The sequence below is a fragment of the Lissotriton vulgaris genome, chromosome 1_1, assembly GCF_964263255.1.
Source record: "Lissotriton vulgaris chromosome 1_1, aLisVul1.2, whole genome shotgun sequence".
NCBI classification, from domain to species: Eukaryota; Metazoa; Chordata; class Amphibia; order Caudata; family Salamandridae; genus Lissotriton; species Lissotriton vulgaris.
The window spans coordinates 1,617,362,352-1,617,380,791 of NC_141685.1; the positions used below are offsets into that span (position 1 = coordinate 1,617,362,352).

The 18,440-nt window shown below is 44.2% G+C and overlaps 1 protein-coding gene across 1 annotated transcript in view; it reads right to left on the bottom strand.

Annotated features, from left to right (window-relative positions):
• SHANK3 (SH3 and multiple ankyrin repeat domains 3) overlaps positions 1 to 18,440 on the bottom strand; it is a 1,483,929-nt gene that overhangs the window by 842,021 nt on the left and 623,468 nt on the right. The window contains exon 12 of the mRNA XM_086918824.1: positions 4,359 to 4,472. Coding sequence (XP_086774950.1) covers positions 4,359 to 4,472 — 114 coding nt within the window. The remainder of the gene's footprint in view (positions 1 to 4,358; positions 4,473 to 18,440) is intronic.

The following is an 18,440-nucleotide window of genomic DNA, read 5'->3' on the forward strand; positions in this document are numbered from 1 at the left end:
AAACCTTGCTCCTGTGAGTAAGCTAGGCCTCAGACTAGCTGTGGTCTATGTGCCAATGACCAGACGCACCAGCAGCTGCATTGCTCATTAGAGCGTCTGAAGTCCTTGCTCCTGGGAGTAAGCTAGGCCTCAGACTAGCTGTGGTCTATGCGCCAATGACCAGCCGCTGCGTTGCTCATTACAGCGTCTAAAGTCCTTGCTCCTGTGAGTAAGCTAGGCCTCTTGCACCTGTCTACAGCCGGAGAGCTCAGTGACACTGGATGCTGCATTCATTTGTTGTGTTCTCCGCTCTCAGTGTCTTCTTGGTTTCTTACTTGTGGCTTTGTAGCGTTGCTACGGAAACCAAGCTAGAGTTAGATATGTGCATATCTGGGATTCAATTAAGATAATGTACATATTCTTAGCAAGCTGGGGGTTTGCTTGATTTCCTGTTTTGACATGCATTCATAGATGACTTAGTAAGTGGGTGAGGCAAAAGGGGCGCCAGATTGAGCCGAAGGTGTGGCTCTGGTACTGGAGCCCACTTGAGGGACATGTACTGAGAGGAAGGAGTCCCAGTGTCTGTGTAAATTAATGTTAAACAATCAAAGCAAATAATTAACAACACATTGAATGAGTCCACATTGTTTTAATCACAACGAGACTGGGTATATTAAATATACACACGAGTAAATCAATAAGTACAATTGGTTGTACAGTGCCCCAAGAGGGATAGGGAAGGTGAAGGTAGGTGATCAGGTGAGGATGAGGTAGTGAGGAAGAATAAGTGACAGTAAAATCAATGAATCAAAAACACTGTATTTTTAGTCATATACAGTATGGTGGACCAATAGTTCATGATAGTTAGGTTAAGGGATCATACTTCACATAAAACAGTAAATGAAACAATTGATGGCGTGAAGTTGATAGACCAATGGGCGGTTGTCGACGTTCCGACCCTCTAAGTAATGCAGGGATTAATTGAGCCCTTGCTGTGGGGTCTTCATCAGGACGGGGAAGAGGGGCAGGCAACCTATTTAAGTATATAGAATGCAGAATTATAATTCAAAGTAATGGGATGTGCCTCATGATAACTGGTTCGCGCACACATATTAAGGCAATTTGAATGGAAATTAATCTCACATTATCATCAAACTAATATTAAGTGCCCTAGGCAGGAGCTTAAGAGATTAAAAACAATTGATTGCAGAATTATGCTTCAAGGAAGTGGGATATGCCTCATAATAACTGATTAACGCACACTAATTCAGGCTTTTTGGATGGAATTGATCAAAGGATATCATCAAACAATGGAATTTAAAGCCTTGACCAAAAACTCAATTAGTTAAAATGGGATTTAATGGAGAATTGATCTAAAATGAAGGAGTCAAGATCACACTGGTAAACACGAGCGTGAAGAGCCAGAAAACGGCCCTGAGGTTGTTTTTAATCTCTTAAGCTCCTGCCTAGGGCACTTAATATTAGTTTGATGATAATGTGAGATTAATTTCCATTCAAATTGCCTTAATATGGGTGCACAAACCAGTTATCATGAGGCACATCCCATTACTTTGAATTATAATTCTGCATTCTATATACTTAAATAGGTTGCCTGCCCCTCTTCCCCGTCCTAATGAAGACCCCACAGCAAGGGCTCAACTAATCCCTGCATTACTTAGAGGGTCGAAACGTCGACAACCGCCCATTGGCCTATCAACTTCACGCCATCAATTGTTTCATTTACTGTTTTATGTGAAGTATGATCCCTTAACCTCACTATCATGAACTATTGGTCCACCATACTGTATATGACTAATAAATACAGTGTTTTTGATTCATTGATTTTACTGTCACTTATTCTTCCTCACTACCTCATCCTCACCTGATCACCTACCTTCACCTTCCCTATCCCTCTTGGGGCACTGTACAACTAATTGTACTTATTGATTTACTCGTGTGTATAGTTAATATACCCAGTCTTGTTGTGATTAAAACAATGTGGACTCATTCAAAGTGTTGTTAATTATTTGCTTTGATTGTTTAACATTAATTTACACAGACACTGGGACTCCTTCCTCTCAGTACATATTGAACCCAGGTCCCATTGACTATGTTTGGGTAAACCCCCCAGTCTATACCCCACTTGAGGGACAAGCAGCAGATAAGCAGGGTGCAGCCTTCTCCCCCTTCATAAAGGGACAAAACACAAGCAGCGCCATGCATAGTAAGAAACACCTGCTAGGACATAGTATTGGGTTAATTCAATACAACAGTGCATTTTTATACTTACACAGAGCTTACAGGGTTTTTTCTTTTATTAAAGACATTTTAAAACATAAAGAAGTGTCTAGAAAACATGACGATTGTTTGGGTGGCTAGGTGTAGAATGCATTACATGCTGGAATTTGGTAAGTCTTCTATATTCTGTAGTTCTCTGTATATATGGTTTGGTATGGAATGTTAGGCAGATGTTGCTGGGAGTTGCTCTCAACACCATCCCAAGCAGGGGTTGGTAATAAAGAAGATACTGGCTCGGTATGATGTCATTTATAAGGAGCTTTGGCTCTCAGGGCCAAGCTAGGCCCGTGGCTTGGGTCCTGCTCAGAAAATGTGATTATACAATACTAATAATATTAGTAGCTCTCAATGCGTTTCATTGAACACAAGTAGCTCTCAGTACAGAGAAGGTTGGAGACCCCTGATAATATCTGAATAAGGTGGTTTGGCCACCTCTGGGTGAGCTCCCAGACAGGAACTGAAGAGCTTGGCCTAGGTGTCACACAGTTAAGAAGGGCGGTGGGATGAAACATTGTTAGCAAAATGAATTAAGCGATGGCAGAGGTGGAGAGACCCAGAACCAGCATTTAAAACACGTTATCAACAAATATAAATGAACTGGGCCATGACTGTTACCCAGGAACAATATAGGAGTGGAAAGAGTGTGACCCATTGGAACCACTGGGAGTCTACATTCATAAATGAAACCAATGGAGGTGGGATGAATTACACGTATAAAAGGGGAATAGACCCCTCAAAACGATTACATAGATTCCGCACCATACCTTTAAGGACGTTACAGGAGAGCCGCTGACTTCATCAGTACCAAAAAGGTGTTACATTTGACACACAACTGTACTTTTAGCATCATTATACATCAAAGCCATGGGTTTTTCATACTAGTATTATAGTGACTTGGAATAACAAAAAAACGAATTTAGAAGACCAATTCGGCATGAGCAGACCCCGTCTATTTACAGTGAATACTTTGCTTCAGAGCTTGTTAGCACTGACTAAGTTGCTCGTTATCTGTCTATTGGCACATAGGCAAGACCATAAAGAGGTGACTATCAGGATACCAGCTGGTGTTACTACCACAAGTCCTTGGGCAGCAGGTAACCTAGACTACAGGGAGTCTGTGCCTCAAGGGATGGCTGCCTCGGGTTGAGGGCTTCCAGGAAACCGATCTGGGTGACAAGGCAGGCTGCACCATGGGCAAGTTCTCTTCCCTTCTACCTGCCCAAACCCAATATGGTGCCTATGACCAAGAGAAACTCAACCTTGATGGCTCCTCGTGAGGCCCGTTCTGCAACCAGGATGCAGTGGATGACTGAGCCGCAGTAAGAAGCAAAGGTATCAAGGAGAACATTGAGGTGCCATAGAAAGACTATGCAAGAACTAAAGAGGAGTCGAGGCCTGCTTTCACTGCAGCCATCTACATTTGGAGAGCCAAGCCAATCACGTGATGCATCCAACTGTTGTGTTCCTGATTCACTCTACCACATCATGGATGCCATGGGCCCTGGTGCAAGCAAGGAATTGACACCTTTGAGTCCTGTTATGGTTATAAAATACAGCAAGTGTCGATGGGCCCTGATGGCTCTGGGCCCTGGTGCCACTGCACCTGCTGCACTTATGTTAGCTAAGCCCCTATATGTAAGGCGTTGCTAGAGATGATTACGTTAGTACTAGAAACGTATAAACGTGGGATAAATGTAGAAAAAATATTGTTATTGAAACCGCTAGGCAGTCTTTTATAAAACAGCTTATGTGACACGCAAAGACACCAACGAGCTTTTTAGGAGACATCTGTGTGTAACGCCACATCTGAACAACCCGTTTGACAAAATGTTATATCTAGCTCTCACCTAGCACATGTTTTGGAACACACAAAAGGAGCCCTTTGGAGAAATATCTGTAAAAGATTTTCTGTAACGCAAACAATACATTGACTGTGTTACACCACTATGTATGGTATTGAAATATATGACAGATGAGATTAGCACACAGTGTTCCGAAATCCCCCCTATGTATGACAACTGGAGCCCCGTAGGGATGTTTTGCAGCACATGAAGCTGTGATGGCACACTGGCTGCGCCTACCTTGGCGTGGATCATACTGCCGCATCTGCACCTCCTCTATGCATTCTGCCGGAAACCAGCCAGTGCGGCCTTTCACTGTTCCTTCCCAGAATCCTCCTTCACCGATGCTGAGCACTGCAGGAAGAAAGAACATGCATGAGTCAGGAAGGAGTCACACTGAAAACACAATCACTCACTCTCTCTCTCTCTCTCTCTCTCTCTCTCTCTCTGTGAAGGTGCACACTGTGAGTCATTCGGTGAACAGGGCTGGGAATTGCGATGCCAGTGAAGCCCCTCACACTGCGGGGCTGGGCACTGTGGTTTTTCCTATATAATATATAGGTGTTCAAGATTCCTACAAGCAACCATGGAGCTCAGCATGATCTTCCTATGAGTAGGCCTCAACATAGGGGTTCCTCCTGCAATATATATACAGTATGGGTTTGTTACTGGTGCAAACCCACATTATTAGGTTTCTCTGCTTTTTATGTGCATTAGATTTCTGTTGTCCTACGGTATTTGCCACAGTGGTTTCTAACTTGTCTGTACCTTGCATACCTTCCTTCTGGGATGCATCGCTCATGCAAGTCTCACCTGTATACCAGTGGTGACTCCTCCACTATGGTGGAGGATTGTCGACCCACTGCTTTCAAGCAGTGCGAGAAGTAGAAACATAAAATGATAATAACTTTTAGTTATTATAATTTTATGTTTCAGGTATTATCATTTTATGTTTGTGCTGCTTTGCGGGTGGGCGGGGCTGCTTTGCTCTCGGAGCAGGGCAGGAGTGGTTTGCCCACTTCTAAGTGTGCAATAACTGCTTGGTCAGCCCTCTCGGGCCACTGAAACCAGTCATGCGTACTTTTCCTGCAGCCCTCTCGGGCCACCAAAACCAGTCATGTTATGTTATGTTATTTTGTGTCTTTTATAGCGCTCGGCTACTCAAATGAGTGTCCCGGCGCTTTATTGACAAGCTGAAAACGCTAAACACAACAAACAGCTAGTCATGCGTACTTTGCCTGTTCTCCATGCAGGCTGCATTACAGCCTGTGTGGAGAAAATGACCAGGCCTCCATTTCCTGGCTGAGCCTCAAACCAGGACGCTCAAAACCAATCACAACAATGTGCTGCAGTTTTGTGATTGGCCAGGGGAGCCTGTGTGCCTACCAATCACAACGCTGCATTGCAGCATTGTGATTGGTCAGTGGGGCCTGGCTGTGCTTTCTGTTCCTCGAGGACGTCAGAGACGCGGGACCCGGCATCAAGGTATATATTTTTTATTTTGCGCACCCTCCCACAATTGAAACCACTGATCTTGAGCGGCTTCAAGAGGCAAGCAAAGCTGCGGGGTTTGGCTCTGTTACCAGAGAAACAGGCTTCACAGACACAACCACGAGAAGAAACGCCAAGGAGAGCACTCCAGGACACACTGCTTCAAGGTGCCATTCACGAGTGGAATGGACAAGCTCTTTACAGCTTGATGAAAACAGCAAGCCTTCCTGCAGTGAGGGAACTGACCCCATTAGGAACTCTTAAAGCATAAATCAGTTTAGTACTTTTAGACAAAGACCCCTCCTCTGAGTGAACAGAAAATGACAACCTATTTCCCAAAGTGTCCCCTGAAAACATTACAGACCCACTTGAAAGATTCTATTTATGATGGGTAGGAAGAGGGTAGAACCACTTTGTCCAAAGTAAATGACCATCTGTGGAGCAGATTTTAGAAAAGGCAAGTCATATTTTTGCAGATTACTTAAGCTGAAATCCTAAAAACACATTCTCAAGCGCCGAGTGTAAAAAACAGCCTCATGTAAACGTTTATGAGTAAGAAGCGTGATGCGTGTAGTGTCCAAGGGAATGGTTGCAGGTCTAGAGCTGGCAACTTTCTCAAGCCCAAGGGCATTAAGTTTAATTTCCCCTTCAGTTGCGAATGTGCAGCACAATAATGTAGCATCTTCATGTTTCATTTTGTCCCACTTTATTTTCCTGACTTGTGTCAAGGTTGACTAGGTAGAACATGTATGCATTGTCGAGTGAGGATGCTGTGAGTGTGATGATGCATGGAAAGTTGGTTTCAATGAGTCGGATGAAGCCTGGGACTTGATGGAGAGGAGGGAGAATGGCGCCCTAACAGGACCCATCACACTATGGCTGTAACCAAAGGGTCTAATGTCAAGTAAAGAACTTACACCTTCTCAAGTGGCTCGAGATTCTTGTGTGAAGAACTTGCCCTTCAACTACATTACTTAATTTATGTCTGCTACTTTGATACATCTCTACATCAGAGACACTACAACATTCTACTACATTGACTATGTAACAATGTGATGCCTTTAGCCACTATAAGGAACCTACCAGATCATCCATGAATGTACATAAACATTAAACCTAATGCTAAAACTACCCTTTAAAATAATGTTACCCACTACATCATAGTCACTAGATCATCCTACCACTACATCGACAAGATAACTATATAATGTCATTAACTCTGCATAGATTCCACTACAACAACTATACATGTATACTGAGTCTAACATTAAACGCAACCCTAACAATTGCACTTACTCTAACCATGAACCCAAATATAACCTTAAAAACCACACTAGCCATAATCCGAACCCAAATCCTGCCCCTATCATTTAGTATATGCGTAATCCCACGTCTAACCCTAATTTACAAGAATCCGAATTTTCATTGTTAGGCCATCCATTAGCCTCCCCTTAATCATAGGTTCAGCCTAGACCTAATACAGGCTATCCTCAACTCATCACTACACATAAACCTAGCTCTACCATTAAACTAATCCTGATCCTAAACATAACCATAAAACATACCATAAAATGTATCCTAACACTAGCCCTAGACATGAGCCTAATACCCATCCTGCCCATGCCCAACTGGCTTCAATCACTTCCAACTCTGTGCTTAACCCGACCTCTATGCCAAATTTGAGAGTTAGCAGAATACTAAACTTCATCCTTGGGCCAGTCATAAGCCTAACACTAACCATAAAAATTGCACTATCCTTATGCCACCATTACACCAAACCCTCAACCTACCACTTACCCTATCCCACCTCTACCCCTAATATGAAACCTAACCTAATACACTTACCCTAATCTTTATACTTGCCCTGTTTCTTACATTATTTGATGTGCCAGTATTTTCAGGAGTGGTATTTTCGTTGTAATTCTTCGGATACAGTGGCCAATCAACATAGTGAAATTGATGTCACGCGGAGCATTGGTGATGAGACTCAACTGAAGCAACTTTCTGCTCCTATTTTTGTAACCCAACTAAATCCTTTGTTTGTATTACTTCTTGGTGGCTAAAAATTAAGTCGGGGAAAAGCTGAAAACGTCTTCACAGAAGTTGGGCAAAATCGTGAAACTTTCCCGTTTGAGAAGACAAATGGCATTTCCTGTCTAAGCCTGACGTTTGCTGAGTTAAAGCTTAGGCTGCTGAGCTCCCGCAGTTGATGATGTCTTGCACTTAGATGTGTAGCTATCGTCCTCCCTAAAGGCACAACATTGCCATTTTAGGGTGGGACTTCTGGAATTAGTGACAAATAATGCACCTCTGCTGAATGGTGGTGGTGCATCTGCTATTGCTTGATACACTCAACAACAGTAGGAACCTTTCCCATTCCTTGGCACGGTCTCTAAGGACTCCCCCCGTTTTTAGATCGTGCCTGGGCAGCGCATGCGCTGCTCTGCAAAGCATGCTGTGTTGCAGAAGGACTTGAAGCTCCGCCCACTCTCCGCCAAGATTTTTTTCATTGGCTTTTGTCATTGTCCACTGTAAACTGTAGCTGTTCATTGGTCAAAAGGCTTAGTAGTCCCTCCTTAGTACTGCCTTGTCTCATTTTGTAACCTCCCATAGTGACACCCACTGCTACGTGTTTTGTTGCTCAGGTAGGCCTTAATTACAGCATCCGAGCACTATTTTCTTAAATAGCTTTGTCCTGTCTGCTATTGCAGGCAGGATATGGTCTCTCAAAACGCTTATGACATTTATTAATAGCAGGCATTTGCAATGCAATATGTCTCGCATTTGCGAGAGGTCAAGCTATTGGCATTGTAAATGACAATGTCTTTTATTTATCCGTTTTAAAAATAACACCTAAATAACAGACATTGTCATCTACAATGCCAATAGCTCAAACTCTCATAAATGCAAGACCTATTGCACTGCAAATGCTTGTTAGGTTTGCAAACTTCACACTTTGAACAGTTTATTAAGTTTTAAAAATATGGGAAGTTGCAAAGGGGTAAACTTTAAACCTGCACACCACACATAACTTATTTTGCACTGACTGTATCTGGCCTCTAAGTGACCACTCACATTCAGCACATGCATTCAAGAGATTCTAGAGTTCCATCTCTTTCCCCACCCAGTTTTGTTACCCTCTCAGAGTGTGAGCTTGTAGAAGGAATTGTCATGCTGGGCATGTTATGCACACACTAAGTAAGTTATGGGAGCCAGGTTTCCCCTTCTGCAGCTCTGACATTTTCCCAGTGGGCTGCAGGTTAAGAGACTGCTTTCAGAAGGGGAGCTGCGATGAGCCAACTATGAAAGCCACGTTTGTGCCATTCTGAATAATCCTGAAGTCGGGACTGGTTTGAACACTTCTGCCAGGGCTGATATTATTTTTCAGGCCAGCCCTGTTAGGTACACCTCAAGTTGCTTTTTAAGGCGGCATCTTTGTTTGAAATAAGTACAACACTCTATAAATAGTTTCCTTTGAGAATTTTCAGCATCAATATAGCGCTTGAAAAAGAAATGGCTAGAGTTCTGCAGCTTCCAGCACATTTGCATCCTCTCGACCCCCTGAAGAATCCTCTGAGGATTGGTCACAAGGCAGGACACAGAGAGCTGGTTATTTAAAGCTGCTGATACCTCGGTACGTCCCAGTAGTCTTGTTGCAGCGTCGGCTGTGCCACTGTGTGTGCCTGGCCTCTTTTGGATGACAAACTTTCCACACGCTATTTGCTTTAATGCAGTTATTTTGATATTTAACAACTACCTTTCTTGCTTCAGCTTTACCTTATCTCCTGCAATGGCCTACATTTCATTCACCAAGTGTTGTGCTGTAGGCTGCTTGTTAGACCGAGCCTTGGTTGGTGTGGTCTCCACTAACCTTTTTGGCTACCGACCTCATGCTTGGACCCTGTTTTGCTAGTCTCAGGGATGAAGCGTGTTTGGCACTGCCATGCAGTGTCAAAGCGTTGTGCTTATTATTAACATACTGTTGAGCGGTATATATGTGACGGCTGATTCGAGTTAGCTGTAAGTCCCTTGTCATGGGGGAAGACCTATGGCAGGGGCATGTAGCTTGAATGCGCCTCCGTGGGCCTGCCATGCTGGTGGTGCCATCCGCGAAGGAAGCTCATTGACTGTGCCACAGGTTTGCCCTGTGTGCACAGATTAATGTTATGAGACTTGGTGGTTGCAAAGCGATGTGCCAACGTTCTGCATGTCTCCTGCTACATCAGAGTGCTCCCTGATGATAGGGTGCAGTGTTGGGAAGAGGTCAGGCAGGTGTGCAAGGTGCAAGGTAGTGAATGGCACCGGGTGGTGTGTTCAGTATGACAGAGCATACCTCTCACTTTGGATTAGCATGAGGGGATGTAGAGAAAGGCGGTCTAGCATTATTTCTTATGGACAGACTAGTAACAGTATGGTGCTTGGTATCGATGAGTTCATAATGGGGAATCCTTTCAGGTACAGGGAGTGGGTTCGACATTACGGTGATGGAAATGTCACTTTGGGAAAGTGGGCATTTCGATGTGGTGGCTCTGTGTGCCTGGCGGCCTATCTCCTAATTCACACTTGGGTGCTAAGGGGATAGCCACATCTGTCAATTTCTGATAGAGGGCCATACACTAGTGCTTCCCGGGAAACTGCCGACCTCTGACTCAGAAGGGCCTTTATAGGACAGTTATGTGGGGGTGGAATTGGCACCTGCATTCCAAGGGGCAGGGTCTTGGCCCCACTAAAGATTGTGATCAAACCTCTTGAGGTATGGTGACAGACAGAACAGAATTTAGAGAGGGCCTGTACATTTCAAAGGTGGTCTTTTGAACTGATCGTATCTTCAAAGGCCATGGTCATTATGGCAGGAGGGACAGCAACTGGACTATCCGCAGACTTGTGGTGACTTGAAGCTTGTCGTGCTCCAAGAAGGGGACTATCACTTGGTGGATTGTGCCTGGATGATGCTGCCCTGCAGCTAGTGCCAGCTGTTCCGGCCTGGGTCTCTGAGTACTCTCCAAGGGCCAGTGAGCTGGCCTCCTATCTATGCGATCCCAGGGACACAAATGATCTCACCGTCTCCACAAGATTTTAAGTACCACACCTGGTGCACCGGAGAAAGGTGGAAGTAATTGCTGTGCAAGAGGTGTGTGTGCACAAAGATCAGCAGCTACCTAAGGTGCCAGAACGTGAGGACTTTTAGGAGTGTGGGGAAAGCTTGCAGAGTCCGAGGGACCCATGCTTGCAGCCAAGTGGACCTGGGTTTGCTTGTGCTTCAGAGCGTGTGGTGCCCGCGGGGTGTTCTGGGAACTTGAGACGGGAGCTGAGACTGTATTCTGCCTCCAGATTGGGAGGATGATAGTGCCTGACATTGCGGCCTCTGTCTAAGGTTGTTGGCTCCCTCTCCCTGGAACCAAACCACAGGGTGCTTTGCTTTGGAAAACATTGAGATGAAACTCAAAGGGTCTTGTGTGCCTTGTGGGCATCTGCAGCTGACTGCTGGGGGTCTATGGATGGTCACATCTTTGCTTGAAGGGAAAACATTTCTCTAGTTGTGGAGCACACCAGCTTCCTGGTTCACAACCTTTTGTCTACAGGGGGTTGGTGATAGTGATCCCAACCTCGTACTGGTGCCATCAGGCACCTGCAGTTCTAATCCAAATGGATTAAACTAAGTAACTGTTTCTTTCCATGTTCGATGGTTCCAACTGTCTGGTCAATACGGCAGCAGCAAAGGCAATGTGTATCGTTGGCTGGTGGAATTGTAAGACCGAGGGTCTAGGTCAAGAGGCGCAGTTAGAGACTACTGACTGATCTTTCTTCAATGGGAAAGTCTGAAAATTGTATACAACTGTGAAGAGTATATACGCTGTGTGGTTTGTTTTGATTTAATTAGAGATGTCTGACAATTGGGTATAGCTGTCGAGTGTATATACAATGTGAATCTCGTTTTGATTTTAGTGTGTGTGAGTAATATAAAGACAAGTGTTTTTATATATATGGTATGGAGTCTTTTTGTGGTAAACGCAGTGTGTTGAAGAGGGGGGTGGGGGGGTGCAGTGCCAACACTTTACACTTGAGCCCTGAGGATAAGTCAGACTGCTCGGTGCCGAGCTACCAGAGAGTGAGCAAAGGCTATCGGAAAGTGTATCATACTCATTGTATTTGAAACAGTGGGGTCTGACTGGCGGTGATGCGCCTCAGCCTGCCCGAAACCACTGGGTCTTACACTGCTCAATAAATGTCATTTTTGGTTTGTGGGGACTCTTACGTGTCCATTTCTCAGAATCAGTGACTGCTACAATGTTGCATATGACACCTTAACTCAGGTCAAAGACCTTTTACAAACCTGAGCCAGATACCTTCAGCATCACCACTTGGTTGGCTGATTTGGATTACAATTGCCACTTCTCCTTATGCAGTTTACCGCAAAGTGGAATTCAACCCTGAAATTTCATTTTTAGAACACAATTATGTCCAGCGATGTAGAAGGCTGGCCAAGGGATATTCATCAGGTGTGTGGATGAGCATGAGTCATAACGGCAGACACTTGACACTTTTGTACACTGATGTAAACAGGGAGCCTAAGTCGTGGTATCTAAAGTAGCTGAATATTGTATTCCATGTGTATTTCTTGCAAATAACGACAGAAATGTAAACAGGGTATGTAAGGTGTCCCCTGATGAGCCAATCACCAGTGAAATATACCTTTGGTGTGCAGTTGTACAGAATAATGTGCAGGTTTCCTAAATGGACTTGCAGTGAGAGATTCAGTTGCTCAGCCAATCCTCAGCAGGAGCAAAAGGATGTGATCAGGATAGGCATAAGACACACAAGGGACGACGAAAACTATGGATAGCCCAGTACCCAGGACCTAAGTGACACAATGCTTGCAGAATTACAATTGCCACTTAAGCCTGGACATAGTAGATGGGGGGGGACAAGTACACAGGGTTAATAATGCTAGCTGGTGCTTGTATCAGACTGCAGGCCACCCGGAACTGATCCAGAGCGCTTACCGCCCCTGTATTGTTACTTGCATGTAGCCTGATTGAGACTCTAACAACGGAGTTCAGGATAGAGCCCTGTTAAATCCGTAACTGCAGGGTCATTTTATGCACCACAGAGAGCTTTGATGGCTTTTCGTTACATAATACTGCCTCTCAGTCCTGTTCTCGAGAATGGACACACAATAAGCTACTCCTAAGCATGAGGTGTTCTGGATTAGCACGTTAGAGAGGGGCATACACACAAGCAGGTGCACATCCTTTTTTAGGGGCAGGGTCCATCCACTGGTGGAGATGAAATTTCATGCTTGGACTGCCTGCTTAATCTGAGTTGCACAGGATAGACAGTGGATCATGATGAACGCTACTTTCTTTTCTTCATCAGTGGGTGCTAACCACACCCCACGTGAGCTAGCCACGGGAAATGTTGCGTCTTGATGTCTGGCTCCACCTGCACTCATCTGAATCTTTGGCTATTGAGGTCCTGGCAGGTAGTCTGCACCCACGCTTGTATACACACCAGGCAGTCCTGGGAGACACTGATCCCATGAAAAACTGATTTCCATCTCCCCTCCAAGACAAACATCAGCTGATCGGTCTGTGTACAGTGGGATATCTTGATGACTTTGAGATACACAGGCAACCTAAACACTAAACTGTTTAGTAGGACTAACTTAAACATTCGCAGCTCCCTCTCTGGAGCTGTACAGAGGGCAGCCTTCTCAGCAGGGCCTTGCTCTCATCTGTCATAAACCTCTCTAAAGACACTTTGTATTTGAGTCTCCTAAGGGACTTTCTTCTTCTGAGGTGAGGAATAGATTCAGAAACATTTTGACTCCTGGTGGAGTGGCGGCGGGGCAGCAAGGCTGTTCAGACAAACCCTTCAATGACTTGAATTCCCTTTGGCCATTATAGAGAGATTTGAGGTGCCGAGAGGCCATCACCCAAACAAGGGCCGCACTTTGGGAATGCTGGGTTTCATCATATCAAGTTGTGTGTCTTTCTAAAGCATAATGACGGTTTGTTCAATCCATAGCGCTGCATGACCACCTGCCTTCACTCATAGGCGTGTTAGGAATGGCAGCGGCCGCCTCTATACAATGGTCAGTGTCCATTCATAGAAGTCTGTAATGAGGCGCGAGGTCGCTAAAAAAGGCTTTGAATAATGCTGGGTCTGTATCTTTACTGACAAATCTAGAACACTCGTTGTTCCAGGCTCCTGCTGAGGCTATGTTCGAATGAACACAGGTCGTGAGGCGATTAAAGATCACAGCCTATGGATGGTTTCAGTGAATGACATTTGTATCAAAGTCCCAGAGGTGCCTCAATCCCTGAAACTGCCGCTCTCAATACAAGTATGCGGAGGCAGAAAAAACACGGGGGAAACTCTCTCCCAAACTTCGCACAAAGCACCTCTTCCTTTAAAAGTTTTTTAAAGATGTTTCTGGAGCCTTAGAAATACATTTGAATAATATGCAAACTCACCCCAGAAGTCCTGAGATTCCCTTTCATAAATCACATCCAAACAACACTTTATTGTTGTCTGTAATATTGGCATTCAATAATATCACATTGTTAGACCTTTTTTGCCCTCAACCTCCAGTTTTGCTGACTCTTTTTGCTGGCTTTACCACTGCTAAAAAGTGCTAAAGTACTTGTGCTCTCTCCTTATAACCTGGTAGAATTGGCTTAAACCCAATTAGCATATTTAATTTACTTGTAAGGCCCTAGTAAAATGGCACTACCTGAGCCCAGGGCCTGCAAATTAAAGTTACGTATGGCCCTGCAGCACAGATTGTGCCACCCTCTCAAGTAGCCCTTTAAACATGTCTCAGGTCTGCCACTGCAGCATGTGAGTGGTTTTAAACTGGCATTTATAACAAAACAAAGCTATTTCCAGGCCTAAATCTTCCTTTTTAATCAGTAGTCTCACCGATGCCATCCCACCTTAGGTCAGCCAATGAGGGAAGGCAGCTCTTCCAAGCCTCCTGGGACCTCCTAGGCAGAGCTGCAGGTTAGACTGAAATTAATTTTTTTAAAGTTAATGTTTGGTGCGTGCGAGCATGTATGTATGTATAAATATTTGGTAATGAATGTTGTGAATGGATGTGTGTGTGTGTGTGTGAATGAATGCATGGCTGTGAGTGTGTATCGGTGTGTGTGTGTCTTGTCCGCCCCCCCAGTAGCGGCCCATGGAGGAAGTTCCATGGGGCAGAAAGGCGGGGAGGGGGTGAGGGAGGGGTAGGGTGGGGGTAGTAAACACCAGAATATGGATGATCAGAGATAAGTAAACAATTAAATAAATAAAACTAATTTCGTTGCGCGCCCTTCATTGCAAAATGCGATGCAGCCCGCGCTTCGAAATTCATTTTGCTTATTTAATTGTTTCATACCTCCAATCATCCATATTCCGGTGTTTACTACCCCCCACCCTGCCCCTCCCACTCCTCGCCTTTCCGCCCCACGAAACTCCTTCCACGGGCTGCTAATGTGCCCCCTCCCTCCTAATATTACCGTTCACCACTGAAAATTAGTATGCAATTTGACATCAACATGCACAGCTCTTGTTACAGTCTTTGATAGGCACTACTACTGGCAAAAGAAAAGAGTTTACAGAGACTTAACAAAGCTGCGTGTTGCAATCTGTGATAGACAAACAAGTGATCTTTACCAAAACCTCATGTTACAATATGTGATATGCACACACACAATCAGAAAAATAAGAAGTGAACAATTAAATTGCATGTTACGGCCTGTGATACACACACATACCATCTTTATGACATGCACCCAAGTGATCCTTTGTGTGAACAATAGAAAGGAGTGTTATTGGTTTCTGGTAGTTTCTTCTAGTATTTCTGTATTTAAGTCAATATGCAAAACGTTACTGCACCTGCCTTTTTTCCGTTCTCTAAGGGTGAACTCGTTCACTATGCCAGAGTGGGTGGTAACTCTTTATGTGCAGAGAGAAAAATGTTTACTTATGCATTGTCTGGGTTTGGAGGGGCAAGAAGTATTTGAGCATTTACCTGAGTTGTCTTTGGGGGATGCTAATGGGCTCAATGAATATGAAATTTGTCTTAAGAAACTTGATTTACACTATTTACTGAAGGTAAGCACCATTTTATAGGGTTAGTATTTCGGAAGAGGAATGCAGCCTGTGTGTGAATCGATGAATTGCTATATTACAGCATTAAGGAAACTTGTTTCCACATGCAACTCTGGTGCAACAGTTGATAAGGTGTTGAACGACCAATTTATGTTGGGATACGTGTTGGACAAAGCAAGGGAGGCTTTGTGATTAAAAGTCAATCCCACACTTAACGAAGTAATAACCACAGCGCAGTCATGTAAACATTCACAATCATGTGTGGAGATTATTCGTAATCAGAAGTCTAGTGATGAAAGGAAAGAGACAGTACATGTGGTAAAATGTAAAAGTTCTCCAGTTGCTACTAGTAAACAAGATGGAAGAGTGATGAAGAAATCTCAAATGAAGTGCTTTAGGTGTGGAAATATGGGACATGTGGCACATTTTAAAGAGTGTCCTGGAAGGAAATCCACATGCATGACAAGCAGGAGGAAAGGACATTTACATCTTGCTGGAGATCTGTAAAAATACAAAAAAGGTGAGAGAAGTATTGTAAGATTCTGATACTGGACGTGAAAAAATTGTTTTGCAATTAGAAAATCGAGAGGGCAAGCGCGGTGAGTCCATTGGGGCATTGGGGCGTGGGGGCGAGGCCCCCCCCCCCGCCCGTGCAGCTCCCTCGGCCTCTTTCAACTTAAGTAAACTGATTCAGTTTACTTAAGTTCAAAGACCCGAGGGAGACCTGACAATCATGTCAGTCAGCATGACGTCGGACCGCCCACCCGGTCTGGCGTCATGTTGACTGACATGGTTGTCAGACAGTGGGGGCAGCAGGCAGCAGCACAACACAAGTGAGCATGAGTGGAGACGGAGGGCGAATTTTTGCATCGTGCCCACTCATGCGTACTTGTGTTTTGACCTGTTTGTGCATGCCCTTTATGAGCCCTTCTGGGCGTTCTGCGGGCGTAGAATAGCCATGCCCTGAGACCACTCCCCCACCCCCCGTCCTCGGGAGCCGCGACTGAGAGCCCACATACTTAGTCACAGGTGCTGCACCGGCAAGTTTATTATTTTGCACCGTGATTTTGGAGTGATAGGCTGACAGGCAAGTTTATTATTTTGCACCGTGATTTTGAAGTGATAGGCTGACAGGCAAGTTTATTATTTTGCACCGTGATTTTGGAGTGATAGGCTGACAGGCAAGTTTATTATTTTGCATTCATCTTCACTTGGCCATGTCGATCTTCATGAGCCTCTGAGGGTGACTTTGGACCACAGCTTGACTTTGGCATCAGCAGTCTCTAAATAACTTTGTCGATTGGGTAGGCTATCAGTTTTGCATGGGTGCCAATTCAATATGCAGAATAATATATAAATGATGTTAGCTACTTCCAGGAATTTGTTTCTGTACTCTTTCATGTAGCACATTATGCTTGCACAGTGCATACTTTGAACTGAATGGCACCTCTTGTTTACACAATTGAGAGCTCTGGGCCAGTGGTTGAAGGCACTGAGAGTTTCCCACAGGGTTTGTCAGTGGGTCAAAAATGTGTTCAGAATACATGGACATCCAATCATTGGCCTCTCTGCAGAGCGCACAGGACCGTGGTCACATATTTCAATTGTAATTGTGATTTTATGCCAATAGGTGCGATGGCACCCCCTATCAAGGGAGTGCAAAGTTTTTAAAATGATGACAAGGCGAAAGAAAACGAAAATGTAGTGGTTGCTTGCTACTTAAAACGTATTCCTAACTTTTACGCCCCACCAATTCCAAATGTCACCAGCCACCACTGTGAGAGGGTGATGGGCCATTTGAAGTGGTGCAGATTATTTGTTCCCCAATAAGAATGTTATCTGATTATGGTGCAAAAATAACATTAAATCCCAGGAAGGTTGTTTGTGGAAAGTTTGATGGAACCAGGGAAGTTTATGAAACCTGACATTAAACCCAAAGGTTATGGAGGTCAGCCAATCAACTTGATTGACTACTTTTGGGGAACTGTTGCATTACATGACAGAATGGTTCCAGGTAAGATATATGTGTCTTAACCAGCTGGTTTCATCAAATAGAGTTATCAATGTTTCTTGATCCCAATGAAATGCCATCAGTGAGGTCAAAAGATGGTTGGGTTGCTAAGAAAGAAGTGATGGTATCAAAAGTTAGCAATGTAACAAAAATAATGGATTTTGAAAAGCAGTTCCCTGAAGGTTTCCGCAAAGAATTAGGACACCTGAAGAATTATGTTCATCGCATAAAACATAGGTTTGGTGTGATGCCAAACGTGGGTAAGGGGAGAGTTGTACCTATAATTATTAAATATGCCATTAAAAGGGAGTTGGAGAAGCTACAATAATGTGGAGTGATTCAAGAAGTTAAAGCATCTGAATGGGTGTAGCCAGTAGTATTGGCTCAGAAGGCAAATCGGGACAGAAGACTATGCATGGACTTGAGGAAGTTAAACAACGGCTGTGATGTGGTGGATCGCTATCCTTTAGCAAGTATCACGGAAAGGCTATGCATACTTTTTGCTCCTTTTTAGATCTAACCTCGGTGTACCAACAGATATAATTGCATCCCCAATCACAAGAATTAACCTCTTTCATTATGCCTTTTGGAACATACAAATATGTACGAATGTCATTTGAATTTATTTCTGCATCTGCAGTTTTCCAAAAGGCAATGGTTTATGTGTTGGAAGGAGTTGATGGTGTGGAGAGATAACAAGAATAATGTGTTACTGCATG